General features: G+C 36.3%; 1 protein-coding gene across 1 annotated transcript in view; it reads right to left on the minus strand.

Annotated features, from left to right (window-relative positions):
* Positions 1 to 15,192, minus strand: part of LOC135471853 (nuclear factor 1 X-type-like) — a 49,597-nt gene extending 34,405 nt beyond the window's left edge. Inside the window, 1 exon segment of the mRNA XM_064751254.1 lies at positions 15,011 to 15,192. Within this exon segment, the coding sequence (XP_064607324.1) occupies positions 15,011 to 15,019 (9 nt within the window). The 5' untranslated portion in view covers positions 15,020 to 15,192.
* Between the last annotated feature and the right edge of the window lie 466 nt (positions 15,193 to 15,658).

Below are 15,658 nucleotides of genomic sequence, written 5' to 3' on the forward strand. Positions count from 1 at the left end.
GTCACAGGGTGCACCCAACATTCAATTTGAGGTCCACACATTGACCATGACACAATGACATTAAAATGCATAGAAAGCTCTTTATACAAAGTAAATATAGGTGCAACCATGTACCTCAATACAAAGCAGGTGCACAAAACTCATACATCCATACATGTAGCTTATAATACATGAACTTCCCCCCATGAGTTGAAAACCATGTGTTAGTGAGTTAACATATTTATATGTATTTCATACAACTTCTGTTTATTAATCATTTTTTACCTGCAATAAAGAAACCTGTTTGCTCTCAATAAAAACTGCTGAGATCTGCTGCTTTCTTCCCTTCACTGAACACAATGAAATTTGCCCCAGTGTGTCCTTATTTAACCCTTTTGAATGTCCACAAATACAAGAAAATATTGTGATGTGAAACCCAACTAAATGCACATCAACATGCTGTGTTCAGCTAGCACTGACAGAACCATTCTTACAGTAAAAAACAGCTAAAATATGAAGTAGGGTTCATCGCACAGACAACTAAAAACTGCGGCTAAAAAAGTGTTCAATAATTTTAGATTTTTTTTACATGGTAAAAGGTATTCAAGTATCTGAATACTATGGTGGGCTTTATGAGCCATACTGACAGTATCTAGGAACTCTGACATCACATCACCTTTTCTTTTTTTTTTTTTTTACTGACGATCACCAGATGGTAGAAAGTTTGGAGAACATTATTTCAGCAATTTTTTACTCATGGGTAAAAAAAGAGTTATTCCAACATTCAATGTCATGATTAGTGTTTAAAAAACTTCCCGGGATGTCAGAGTTCAAAAACTCTGATAATATGGCCCATACAGCCCACCCAAATAAATCAATTGTTTTGAAAAAATAAATGAAAGTATATTTAACCATAGTTTTAAGTGGTTTACTTAGTGATGCGTTTTCGCATTTTTTGAGGCCTTTTCCTTTAATATCTGCTACGGCAACTAAACTCTCTTTTCTACATGTTTCTTGGTAAAGCCCTTAACCTTTTAAGATCTAAATGGGAAGGTTGAGTATTATTTCACCCTGTGAGGTGGCGCTAATGTGAAAACATCAATCTATTACCAAAAACTTACTGCAGCTCAAAGTCTATGATGTTACAATGTATTAATTGCTAGTGTAATGTTGTTCTGTCGTTAATGCCATGTCATGATGAGCTGGGGAAAAAACGTTTGAGGTCAACAGAATGGCATCAAGGTTATATTGTGGATCATCCCTGTATTTCATTTAACCTAGATTTAGAAGGTAAATGGACAGCTATAAGCTCTTGAACTACCTAGATAACTAGGCAGCATGCCATGTGTCTTAATACACCAGCATCACTGTGTTGCTTAATGACAACAATGTTACAAATGTTGTCATTTTGCAAATTGATCTGTCCTGAAGCAAAAGCTGAAAACTATTCATGACTGCTTTGAACCCACGAAACTGCAGGCAGTTCTAGTGTATTTATAGGATTGCTGTTTTACAATCTCTCTGATTTCTTGATCAATTTATTGACACATTAAACTGCTATGTTTGAAGATAAATATATATGTACATAGACAGTTGGGACACAGGAGTGGTGCTTTGCAGATTGTAGATTGCAACCTTTAACATTATTTGGATAAATGGTTCCAACCCCGAAGAATAATTTCCGCTAGATGCAGAAAACAATGCAGCACTGTTCGGTTACGTAGAGTAAACATTAAGTGCTACAAGTAATACTTCACCCCAAAATAGCTTTTGTGCTTTGGTGTTTGACACCCGTAACCTCAAGCATAACAGAAACTCATATTCTCATTTTTTGAAACCCCTGATGATTGAAACTTGGACTTCTTTCTTCCGCCTTTCAGAACAAAGCATTGTTGTCTGTGGGTATTCCCAAAACTAAGATTCAAAGAATTTTTCTCATCCTCTGTTTCAGTCATTAAGCCTAGCTGACGTAGAGGGGATAACACTGAACTGGCATATGTACATGTATTTATATTTACATATGTAGGATTGGAGGCAGCTTAGCTGTGAATACTCTCACTGTGTACAGAAAAGTATGACTAGGTTATGTAAGCAAGCTTCAGTCAGATATAACATTTACAGTATATCCTACAGATATACATTTCTCCATGCATCTACATAGTACACAAATGCATGGAACAAGCACCACTATTAGCAAAAGGAATTTATGTATTTCATATTTTTGATAGCAGTGTAATGCGTCTTCACAGATAAGTTTTCTATCGCCATTTCACACCACAAACTTTTGTGATTAAATGAGACTTGCTTCACTTTACACAATGAGAGCGGGTAGCAGTACTAGTGAACATGTACGGACTTGAAAGTATTTGACCATGGCAGACTAACTTACACATGTTAGCCAACAATGTAGATGCATAGGTGACATGTACCGGTGCTATTCAATGCTTTATACATGCAAAACACTTAGTACAAAGTTAAAGGTATATCAATGAATTTGTGGCTGTGGATCTTTTTGAAGTTAAATACATCTGAAAACTTTTTAAAACCACATTCACTTGATACTGTACCAATGTCCTTAAAAATTTTTAATGTTAGTGCATGTGTGTCAACTTCTGTGCCCTACAAGCTTGCTAAAAGCACAAAGTGATACCTTTGCCCATTCACGTATTTATTACTAAGAGAAATTAAATAGGGGAAACAACACTATCTCATGTTATATACATAAATAACTATATTTATCCCTAAATCATCCCCCCCTTACACATTTCACATAAAGTTTGGTAGATGCATGTAAAAATGCACTTTCAGAAGCACATAAAGGAATTTTCTACATTAGGTTGTTCTGATAAATTGACAAAACTGTACAAAAAATTCTAAAGAGGATCTATAAGGTGGATGAATCCATGAGAATCAAGTAAAATGTGCTGCTTGAAACATGATATTATTATCATTAGCTGGAATACTGTAGACATTATTATAGCACACAAGCAGATCACAGTGATACAATTTTTACAATTTATTCCTAAATCTGGAAACATGTTACCTACAACTTTACTGTAAGGTCTTAGCACTGGTTATCAACTATTTCAACAGGTTGGTGAGGTTAGATTTGGAAGAACCTCTTGACCAACTTTTCCTTAAGTGAGCTTATAATTTAGATATACAGTGTAGGTAGCCTCTATACACATATTTTCCTTGTGCAATGTGATTTTTGTCGCATCTGATTTTCAAGCTTCAAACAGTCATGTATATGAGCACACACAGTATTGATGCATCCTGACAAATGCAAATGCTACTGCCATATATACAGACAGCGTGCCCTAAAGCTCTGAGTAACAGTGCAGATTCTGTTCAGGTGTGCTCAACTCAAGTGTAAATTCAGTAACAAATTCTAAGACCAATGTGTTGAAATCGTACATATATGTATGTCTAACTGAATAAATCAGTAACATTTTTCTTTATTTTTTTCTTCATATTTTCATATTTTAAAAATTATCTGATCAGTGTTTTAATATCGCTCTAAAACTTTTCACAAGTTCATATATGCAGAGATATTTACAAAATCACGCTGAATTACACATAGAGCTATGAAATGCTTTCATTAGGCAACATATCAAGTTATGAATAATGGCTCAAATCAATTAAGTAGATAATTCTCCTCCCTGTAACTACAAAAAAAGCCATTCTAACAGAAATATTAAATGTCTACCAATACATGAAATTCAAGTTCACAAGAGAATGCTTAATTTACAACTGGCAATATTCATGTATAGTTGGAGTTTGTTGACAAAAAGCACGTAACTACAATGTCTTCTTTCCTAAGGTTAACTACCAAAGTCACAGTTTTGGTTCAACTGTTAATTAACAAGTGACCAAAGCCAGGGTATGAACTACATGTAGGAGGCATATTTAAGGCTTCACCCCTGCTTATTATGAGACCCGTGGCAGGGACAGGAAGAAGGAGTGGTACAGTTTCATGAGAAAACCTTCAACTTTCCTCTGTTTTTCTCCAATTAAAATTTGACAGGCGGCCCAAGGCGGCTGAGCTTGAATTGTCCACTCCAGCCTTCAAGCTTTGAGCTGCTACAACCACTTCACCCTACACCGCCATAGGACAGCCATACAGGCGACCATCGAGCCAACCATTTCCTTGACTTATTGTCAAGTATACGCAGCTCCACCAACTACCAGTCAATAGCACCTACTTTGACACTGAATAATGACACAGGTTTTAATATTACATGTATGTAGGGGGGGAAAAAGCAGAAATTACAACGAATATAAAGTTGTGAAACTGATCAAAACAAAGGTTTCAATTCTTTTTTTCAAATCATGAAGCTGTCATGATATCAACAGATCTCTGAAATATTGTGGTGAAATTCTTGTTTATGGAATGTATTTTCATTAAGGAGTTATAAATAATGATTGGATTCACTTTATTAAATATTCCTGATTTCATATTACAGTGAAGATCTGCAAACTTCTTTTTTTACTTTTTACACACTTAAATTTAACACATTTTAATGCAGAATGTGTGCAGTTGGTCATAATGCAGACAATTTATCGTCTACAAGGGTCTAAACTATGGTAAGTGCATGTATAAGTATATGTGATCAGTTATGTTACTCTGAATCTTTCATACACACGATACACATTTAAAGACATAATACAGAAAACAACAGGTCTTTCACAGTCACAACCTGTATTACTAAGGCATGAACACCTGACATCAGAATAGGTCTTAACTATATCTATAACTAACTATAACCATTTCTCAGAAGTTACTATTCTGACTAGAAAAGACAATGGCTGGTATGTAAGTACATGTAGGTATGATTTAACATAGTCTAAATTCATACTTGCCAGCAACCTGCGTATGACTGTGGGTTTCCCCTGGGCTCTGCCTGGTTTCCTCACACCATAATGAGGGCCGCCACTGTGTAAGTGAAATATTCTTGAGTACGGCGTAAAACACCAATTAAATGAATAAATAAATAACTTCATACTACCATACTTCGCATACATATGTACACATATTAATTCAAAAATATACTACATGTGCATGTTGACACTAAATTTGGATATACACATAAATAATCCGAAATATATTAGTTCCAATATATGTATTGTAACATTCTTTGATACACATGCATTTATTTTTGCTCATCTTACGTTTTTTAAAATCAAGTGTAACCTTAATATGAGGAGTTCATAAATGTATTATTTATTTATTAATTTGATTGGTGTTTTACACCGTACTCAAGAATATTTCATTTGTACGATGGCGGCCAGCATTATGGTGGGAGGAAACCGGGTAGAGCCCAGGGGGAACCCACGACCATCTGCAGGTTGCTGGCTGACCTTCCCACGTACGGTGGGAGAGGAAGCCAGTATGAACGGACCTGGAGCTCACAAGCTACCGTATTGGTGAGAGGCTTCTGGGTCATTACGCTGCACCAGCACGCTAACCAAATGAGCCACGGACGCCCTCCATACATGTATAAAGTAAACGTCAAAATCAACTACACTTTAAATAGTAACCATTTAAATGAATCTTTAAAGATTAAGAAAACCAACTTGAAATACATTAATACACAGCATTTTTAATATATTTTTTTTAATGTATAATTTCAACATGTAAATGTGCAGGTAAACATTTAAGCACAAATATGCATGGTTACCCTTCACACAAGTATCGTAACATGACAGAAAATGTGTCTTTTAATAAACAGAAATATTAACAATATGCTTCAATGATGAATTCAACTTTGATTATATATTTCATTTCTCACATTTGAGATTTCAAACCGCGTCCTTTGCATGATTTGTATCACTGTACTTGAAAATACATATATACATGTTGAAATATTTGTTATATACTTTATATTCAACAAATTATGAGAGTTTACACCACATTTTTTTAAGTGCATTAAAAAATTATTCATGCAACAAATGATTCACCCCTCCCCTCCCAAATCATGCTTACCAAACCAACAAATCATTTGATACTTTTTGAAGAATTCTTTTTAATGTAGGTAACTGTCAAATTGAATTTGTATGTATGTATGTATGCTTTGGTTTTTACTTTGTAAATATCAATTTTGTAGTCTTATAATTCTTCTCATTTTTTTTCCTGTGTGTTAACACATGAATATTTATTTATTTATTTGATTGGTGTTTTACGCCGTACTCAAGAATATTTCACTTACACGAAAATGACCAGCATTATGGTGGTAGGAAATTGGGTAGAGCCCCAGGAGAAACCCATGACCATCTGCAGGTTGCTTACAGACCAACACATGAATAAGTATACATATTAGAATAAGTATACATATTAGCAGTATATATGTATATATTTTCCATTCTTAGAACACAAAGAAAGTTAACAAAACATGTATACTGTTATAAACATCAGCTAGGATCATTAAATTCAATTTAATATTCGCCAACAAGGTGCAGAAAGTAGGGCATGAAGCAAATGGCTAACAGTAATTGGTTAATACTGCACCGGTATGAACATACAGAATCTTGCCATATACATGTATAAACTTGTCCAAACAAAACACTGACAACCCTGCCACGCAAAAATGGAGATAGTCGAGAACTGTAGCTTGCATACAGTCTTTCTTCACATGTACTTGACTATTAGAACTCAGGACAGGGTACTTGAATGTTAAAGGTAATGCGAGACATAATATAACTGCCCTAAATGACCATAAATTTCGTCCATGACTAATATGCCCATTTTCCAAATTCTGAGGAATCTGTTGATTTCAGAAACGTGTTTTGAGATTTGCTTCGAACATGGAATGGTATTCTACTCAAAAACTGTAAGTTTCAGCTTCAAAACTAATATTTTGGGCCATTTATTTGCCTCTAAAAATGCACTTTCCAACCTTTTTCCTTCGTAAAGAGCAATTTTCAGTGCAATTTATGCACATTTTAAATTTGATTTTGGAGACATAACTACATTTACTGGTTGGCCAATTTCAGGGTTTCACAAAAAGTATAATTTTATCACTATACACAGAATAATGTCTTCAGAATATGCTTGAATAAACACCTCATAAAGCTGCAAATAGGTTGAAGAATTACCGTGCTTGTAAATAAGTAGAAAAACACATTGTACAAATGTTGAATTACATTCACAGGTACTTCTGAATCAAAGACAAAGTAGTACATGTTGATCAGTCCACTTTAGACTATAACTTATCACAAAGTACACTACCTCAAAGCTTGCACAGAATAGAGCCCTATCCAAATTTCTTCTGTGTGTTTCTACTCATTTATTTCTTTCTTATTTTTTGTATTGGTAAATTTTTGCAGGAAAAAACCAAAAGAAAAATGTGGTGGCTTCTGCTAGGTAGGTTTTGTTGATAGTGGTAATCAAAACAATGCAATTATAAAATATAATTATCAGTGATTTCTTCAAAAAGGACGGAGAAGTAATTTCAGCTGTAAGATTTAAAGCGATAAATATACAATTTCAAAACATAAAATTCCATCATGATTTTTTTTTCAACCAAGGCCTCTTTTCCAATATCTTGAATACAACACTACATGCACTTCATCCACATGTCATTCAGATACTGTAGATTTTTCAATGCTAAATTTGAAGAATAACACAGTATACAACTTCACAGAAAAACCTGAAAAATAATAGGGTATTTTGTGACTAAACAGGCAATGTCTGCCTGGATACAGCCATAACATAACGAAAATATACGTAAGTGTTTTCCCAGTTTCTTTATCGACTTTGTACCCACCTTAGCGCAGGGAGTGAAGTAGCCCCAATCCATTGAGCTATCGGGCCAAGGCTGAGAGACTGCCAATACCATTTATATTGGTGTAGATAGACGGACATCTAGCACTCCAGCTAGTATGGTTCATGTACCCGTATGAAGTACCACAGGCCACATCATTGTCCCGAACCCATCACTGATACCGTCAGATTCTGTACAAAGGCAGAAGTCGACTAAGAGAAACAAAGGACATGCCCGTCCGTCGGTCCGATCTACCAGCAAGACGTAGCACAGGTTATATATGTATAACCTTGTGTCCGCAGACTACATATCTGGCTGTTATTACTCTATGAGGAGATGTAGCAATCTTCATCAGAGCCACTGGGCCAAGTTCTGAGTGTCTGAGGCCAGTCCCAGACTACTGCTCATTGGATCCCTCAACCCAAACCTAACCAATAACATAGTTCCAGACAGGCAAGGTGGCCGGCAGGAATTTGGGGAGGGCTCTGCCCCTCTACCAGGCAGGAAATATGGTAGAAAATCTAGTGTGTGACAGGGAGTAGTAGTGGATATGTGAAGCCAGCCCCAGTGCGGGGTGCTTGGCTCTGAACCGTCACTACCCCGGGACACCGGGATTCCCACCTCCCCTCTCACATCAAAACGCAAAGGTCTACACCCTGCCAGCCCACACTAAACTGCCATCACATTCAATTTCAATCTGGTTGAAGCGGCCGCAGGTTTGCAGTACCCTTGATTTGGTTACCTCATCAAGCCCTGAAGCTGTAGCTCCCTCATCTACCTATAATGCTTACCTTCCCTGTCTAACCCACATACCTACAGTTTAATGTGTCAGCTTACAGCAGCTTCCTCACAGACAAAAACAGCCGACTGCTTACTGCAGTTCCTCCCCAAATGAACAGAGAGAGGGACTGTTACGTCAATGTTACTAAGAACTCGACTCTGACAAGAAGCACCTTGCAAAATATGCCGAGTTGAAAATATTTACAGGTATAGTTTATGACGTTATAAATAATATCAGGAGAAAGGGTTCAGAGGCCACCTTTACTTTTCCTTTCTAAACAACATCAAAGTTGCAAAACAGACAGCATATACACCATGTACCAGGGATCAAACTGTTTGAGATTTCAAGCTTTCCAGACCGATGACCTTGGCAAAAATTGAGGTCAACCAATGTGATTCAATGGTCTAAAATGAGTCCTTTTACATCACTGTAAAAAAAATGAAGAAAATGGATAAATTACAACAGGCGGTCATTCGTATGTCTGAAATTATGAATATTTGCATGATACTACAGTATTCGTTTATTTGATTGGTGTTTCATGCCATACTCAAGAATATTTCACTTGTACAACGGCTCCCAGCATTATGGTGGAAGGAAACCATGCATAACCCAGGGGAAACGTGCAACCATCCTCACGTAAAATTTTCCACATAATGCCAGAGAGGAAGAAAGCATGAGCTGGGCTTGAACTCACTGCTACCACATTGATGAGAGGCTCCTGGGTCATTGTGACGCGCTGGATATCTAAGCACAGAGGCCACAGAGGCCCCTGCATGATACTAAGTTTACCTTGGTGATGACTTGGGTTCAATGTGAGGTGATAATTTTTGAAGGAATTTCTTTTGAGCAAATGACTTAACAGTTTAACCCATGCGTACATATATTTATGCATACATATTTCCTTACAAAACTTCATGAAAGTTGATGCTGGTGTCATAACTGATAACCACATCGACATCAAAGTGTTATCCATGAATACCTTAATTTCTAAACTGTTTTGCATATGCAAATTTTATTTGGGAGTCACTACATTTGATTGGCCAGTTTCAGGGCTGCAGGAAATGCAAATAAACAGTAATCAGTATAATTTCATCAGTCAACACAGAATAACGCCTTCAGAATATGCTGGAATATACTCCTTGCAATCATTCAAAAATGTTGAAAAATTACAGTAAGTGAGAACAGACACAGCATAAAAATTGTAAAACCTGTGTCACTCAGGCATAGCTGCTCGATGATAGCTGAGTGATTGTTGTACCTGTTCACGTACAAGAATACCTGGGGTCAGTTTCATGAAGACCAAGTGTTAAGTAGCCCTTAGTTAAGTGCACTTCATATCTCATCGTTTTTAAGGACTTAGACGTACTTAGCTAAGTGAGTTTTGTGAAAGTCTGCAATTTCATTTGAATATAGTGATACTCATCCTGCTGAACCTTGAATACATGCAGTAATACAGGCTGTCTAATGATATTTATATATAATTGTTTTATATTACATTATGTGGAGCATTATTTTATTGCTCTGCTCTACATAATCTTAGAACTGTGTCAGTGCATGTACCAGAAAATGCATAAACATTAGAGACAAAAGATAAGAAATACAGTATGTCATCACTGTACTCTCAACTGATTTTGATCTTTCATGGTAGACAATTGCACCATAAAATGGTGGGGAAAAGTAGCTTTACAACACCCATTAATGGTCTGCTGGCTAAAGGAAAAGCCAAATTAATCTAAATATTTCAATAAAAACACCACCAATTATGTCATGTAATAACCACAAAATTGCCAATTGCATGAACCAACAAATGCTATTTATTATTTCTTGTTAGAATCCTGTTTTTCATTGCTCTACAGCAAAAGACAACATACAAGCTTGGGCGCAAAGTCTGTCTGCAGACAGTGAACCAAATATAGCTCAGACATTGCTTGATCAATAGCATACAGACACAAAAAATAACCCCAAAATGAACAGTGCATATGCCTCATCATTTCACTAGCTTGAGAAAACCTCTTGATTCAACATGTAATGTATACACTTATTCGACAGATATCTTGCCAAAGAATATCACAATATTATTGCACTTAAAGACTAAAAGAATCATCATGTGTCCTGTAATATAAATGTACAAAACGCTGCTGAGCTTTCTTCTTGGGGTGTAAAAATGGCTTAAAATGATACATGAAAAGGAAATCTAAAAGAAACATTGTTGTATTATACAGTAAAAGCAAAAGATGAAAGTTAAGCCAAGAAATTTTGAGTCATATTTTACATCTTTTAATTACCCATGATTTAGTTTATACAGATTTTCCATCAATGGTCATAAATTTTTGGAAATGGAACCTAAAAAACGTTTCAAACTACTGTTTTCCTAAGGCCCAAGCAGTCAGTCCAGAAATTAAGTACCCTGCAGTTGGTGGCTGCAATAGTGAGAGCTGTCATAACAACTTTGTGGAGAAGAGCTTAAGCTGGTCACTCCTTCAGAGTAAATTCATGGATGATGTCATTTCTGAAAATTGCCAATCTTTGAATATGCATAAAACAGAGTAGTTATTAAGAGATATAAAATATGCCTTACACAAAAACACTTTTGTTTTGGCATAACTATCTTCATTTCCCTTAAAATCATAATCTTCATTTTACATTTCCCTTTCATGTACCCAATAAACGCCTCCATTTCTATTACTGATAAAACCCCTGCCTTTCCTGTTCCACTGTCCTAAATTACTACATGTATCACAAGTACATCGTCACTGGTAAGGTAATATAAATGAATAGCATCTGAACATATATATGGTGTATTTGCACTGACAATTCTTTCAAAAATCTAACAAATTAAGGTCATAAAATATTATTTTTGGCACTGAAACTTACACTTTTCAAGTTGGATATGATCATACATGTAAACTTGGAAACAAAGTTTACAACACCTTTAAAAGATCAAGGGAACTTACAGAATCTGTCAAAATGAATAACTTAAAGGGATACAGGATCGACACTGATTGGCTGATGGTTAAACCCTGCAGCCTTGGTCACTCTTTATCAACAATGATTTATCAGTCCGAACTCATAAATATTTGGAAAATGCAAAGTCATCTTTCTGATGAAATGAGCTCTATTTAAGGTTATTTTTTTCGATTTGAGCTCTTAAAAGAAGTAAATGACCAAATATTTTGACTTGGCGGTATATTTTGTAGCAGGAAGACAATGGTGGTGACGTCCCTGACTAAATTCCCTACCATCCTTCTTGACAGTTTATGCTCTTGAAATTGATGAGGCTGACTAGTATGAATGCCATAACAAGGGTACAGCCTTCCAACATTTTGGATGAATAGGTTAATCACATGTCGTTGTTGTTGTCTTGACTTTGAGTATTCAATGGCACAAATGCGTTGGAGCTCACTAACTTTCCATTGGCAGTCAGCACACGTTCAAGTTGATCTTTTTTAAATGATGTCACATTAGCCAGACAAGCTTTCTGAAAAGATCTTTTATTTTTAATACTAATGTTAAAATTTCACTTGTAATCTCCTTCACAGTTTCTCTTGTTCCGCTCACAAGAATCAGTAATGTTGTTATTGAGCTTTAAATTTGATCACATGAGTTAAACATTCAAAAATAATAATATGTATGGATTTTCCTTGTCTCCGAGGCATTTCGGCTATTTTCATTGGCTCTCTGATAACTGGGTCATCATGCTGTTTCAACCCAGAATGAGCCTATGTTGATAAGCAGCTGGGACATACATGTTCCAAAGCATGGTGAGGTACGACCGCTGATATTATAAGCATAGCAAGATGTGGAGTGTTATAAATAAATTATAGTGTGTTTTTTGCATTACAGGGGAAAAAAAACATCTATGGCATTAATTATAATGCGATCCTAACAGTTAGTATTCACGTAGCAGGTTTTACTACAGCATGGACTAATCTTTCACCCTACCCATAAGGAACTCAAAGAAGTGATACCTTTTGACATTCATCAAGTTCTCAACACGTCTTGGGAATTTTTCTAAATATATTGCTATGTGACTATTGTGTATAGCTCAAGACGCAGCATTTACGTGAATACGTTCTAAAAGGTTGCATGCACATGTATTTATGGATCTTGTCAGATTTACTGTACTCAAATGTGTGGTGAATGCAAATAAACTACTGGCAGATAACATTCCAAATAATGTTTACACTCGCAAATATCACGAAACAAGAACAAAGGGTGTTTTAGTCAGGCTGGAGTACTGCTATTACGCAGCTACCTGTATCTAGATTTACCACAGTGGATTACATACTGTATGATAAATACAGATTTACATTCAGGCAGAGCAAAACTAGAGCGCCTTTGCTTGCAGGTGTTAAAAATGGTGATCTTGAACGAGGTCACCAAAATCTAGATTTTGTAATCAAATATTTAATTATTTGCAAATAGATCACAATGCCATCAAACATGTCACATTATGAGACCCATGCAAACCAATTACAGGGGGCATATATCTACCATGGTTCTATCAGCATTGGCTAGAAGAAAAGCAACAAGAAACAATTCTAATCAATTACTTACACATGTATTTTACACCTCGATACTTCGAGTTGAATATACTCTGAACTATGGGGAAAGTATATGATCAATCACAAAAGCTAGAGTTACATGATGAATGTAATTACTCCTCATCACACTAACTGATCTGCGAATTATTCTGTCAGTTACATGCATTTATGTACTTTTTTCATGCGCCTTTTAAGGATCTTCCTTCCGATTTTATTTGCCATACCAAATGTCACAACAATGAACACCTTCATTACACATAATTAATCCCTTCTTTCACCAGGCACGTTTTTGTAGACATTTCCTAAGACAGTTATTGAGTGCATAATATAAAGTTTGCTTTTTCTTTCCTATTGTGAAATTTCTTATCAGGCTGACCACTGCAAACAATGCTAGATAACCTTATCAATCTAATCTTTTTTACCACACAAAAAACTACAAACCACCTGTGATACAAAACCTGTAAATGAGCATAAAACCTTTAACTGACCTCAAATTTTTGGTTCCGGCAAAGCCTTAAATAGCACAAAGAAACTGTATCATGTAGAGAAAACTGTAGAGTAAGAAATTACACATTTGGTGAAAAAACATTATTGCAACACTGTATCCTCTAGGCAAAAGTGTGTATCCAATTTCTTATAAAGCTGTATGACCGGTGTACAAAACAACTTCATCAGTATTAAGATGAGACTACATGTATATGTCACTACAAAGCTTTTTTTCTACCTCACAAGGTAATGGACATTGTCTTACTGGACCTTCAATACACATTAAATCGGCGTCCAAACTCTTAGCCACATTATGAAGACATCATTGAGGGCTGAAAAACCCACCTTTGTATATACGGCTTATGAGAGATACAAGTTCTCGGGAATTCCATATCATATGGAATACAATATTATCATAAATCAATTATAATTGATCATTTAAATGTTATTGGCAAATGTGAAAAAAATTGTGCTCAATTTAAGGAAAACAGAACAACCAAAGCTTCAAGGGTGACAAATCCTACAGGTTTAACCTACATACCCCCTTATTTTTTTGGCACTAACACAACCTGAGATATGCATATTATTTAAACTTTTCAACAGTTCATGGATATAAGTTTCTCAATAAAGTCATACATTTAAAAATTAAAAATCACATTGTGTTTAAGTAACAAAACACCTCAAATAACGTTTATCTGTTGGATTGTTTGAGATTAAATGTGATGATCATATTCGACGCACCACAAGAACTATGACTGAGTATGATGGTGGGGAAATCCCGCTTTCGGACCATGACAAGGTCGAGCTATAAATAGATCTGTCTACCGCAAGGACCCGGCTCAAGCAAGTTAACTTTCAAGTATTATCATAAAGTCTGTGTATTTAATTTCCACGTGATCTTATGCCTGAATATGCTACAAACTGCGCCAAAAAGTTTGAGGGCAATTCGAGGGCACCTTGTATTGCGACGACCGCATCACACACAAGAAATTTATCCCGAATACTCAACCCAAGGAAGACTCCCCTTGCCCGACGTATTCGTCCCCATTCGACCCGGCTCTACACTTTAATAAGCACATATTAAAACAAAGTACCATGAAACAGTTCAATCCTTGGTAACGCATTCCATGCCTCGAGTAGGAAATCATGACCCGTCCTGGAATTTGTACGTAGTGCAGGAAATTTTCAACTATGCCTTCTGCAAGTGCACGTCACAACACGATTTGGCAGCCATCTTGAAAATTAGTACCCAACAGCCAACGTAAAGAACTGTCATTTATAACACAAGTAAACTATCAACTCATTGAAACTTGCTAGAAACGTATGCAAATTTCAGTTCCACAGCACATTCCTGCATTTTCGAAACAAATCTAAGAGCTGGAAGTTAGAAATCATCACCGCCAAGAGGATCCTTTTGCAATGAGCAAACGAGCAGGCATTTCTACGAGAAAACTTACCATGGTCATCGCTGGTTAGCTTCCAGTTATTCTATCTTCTCTCGCGTCATTTTCTCCCCGTAATTTGTGCCATCCACACGCCTGAGAGTCGTGTTCACTTTAGAAACACTCCAAACGACGCGATTCTCACAAAAGAGCAACCCCTGGGCCAAGATTGGGACCCACAGAAATCTCCTGTTTGAAAAGGCTATGGCGTAGTGTGTTTTGATGCCTGCACTATTGTTATTGTCTCATGCCCTATATGGAAGTGCTGTATCAATACTCCGGGCTATCAGCCAATCAGACCCGGTGCTATGTGAAAATGGCGGGACTTCAACAGATTTGATTGACAGGCATTATGATGGACTGAACATGATTACACAAGACTATTTCAATGGCTGTCGTGGATTTATTTACAACACAGAACAAAGGAAAATGAAGTCTAATGTACACTTTCCTATCTGCATACACACTATTGTGTGCAATTTAAAATAAGCTTTCTTTATCTAAGTTTTATACTTTGTTGGCAGTTTGCCAAAAAGGACGTGTGCCACGAGTAGCTCCACCCACAAGCTTGGCCACGTTCATTCATGTTACAAGCACTGCGCCTGGAGTCAGCTGATTTCTCGGATACTGTCCAAGACCAACACAGAGAGGACGTTACAAATT

This window comes from Liolophura sinensis, chromosome 7 (assembly GCF_032854445.1).
Source record: "Liolophura sinensis isolate JHLJ2023 chromosome 7, CUHK_Ljap_v2, whole genome shotgun sequence".
In the NCBI taxonomy this organism is placed as follows: Eukaryota; Metazoa; Mollusca; class Polyplacophora; order Chitonida; family Chitonidae; genus Liolophura; species Liolophura sinensis.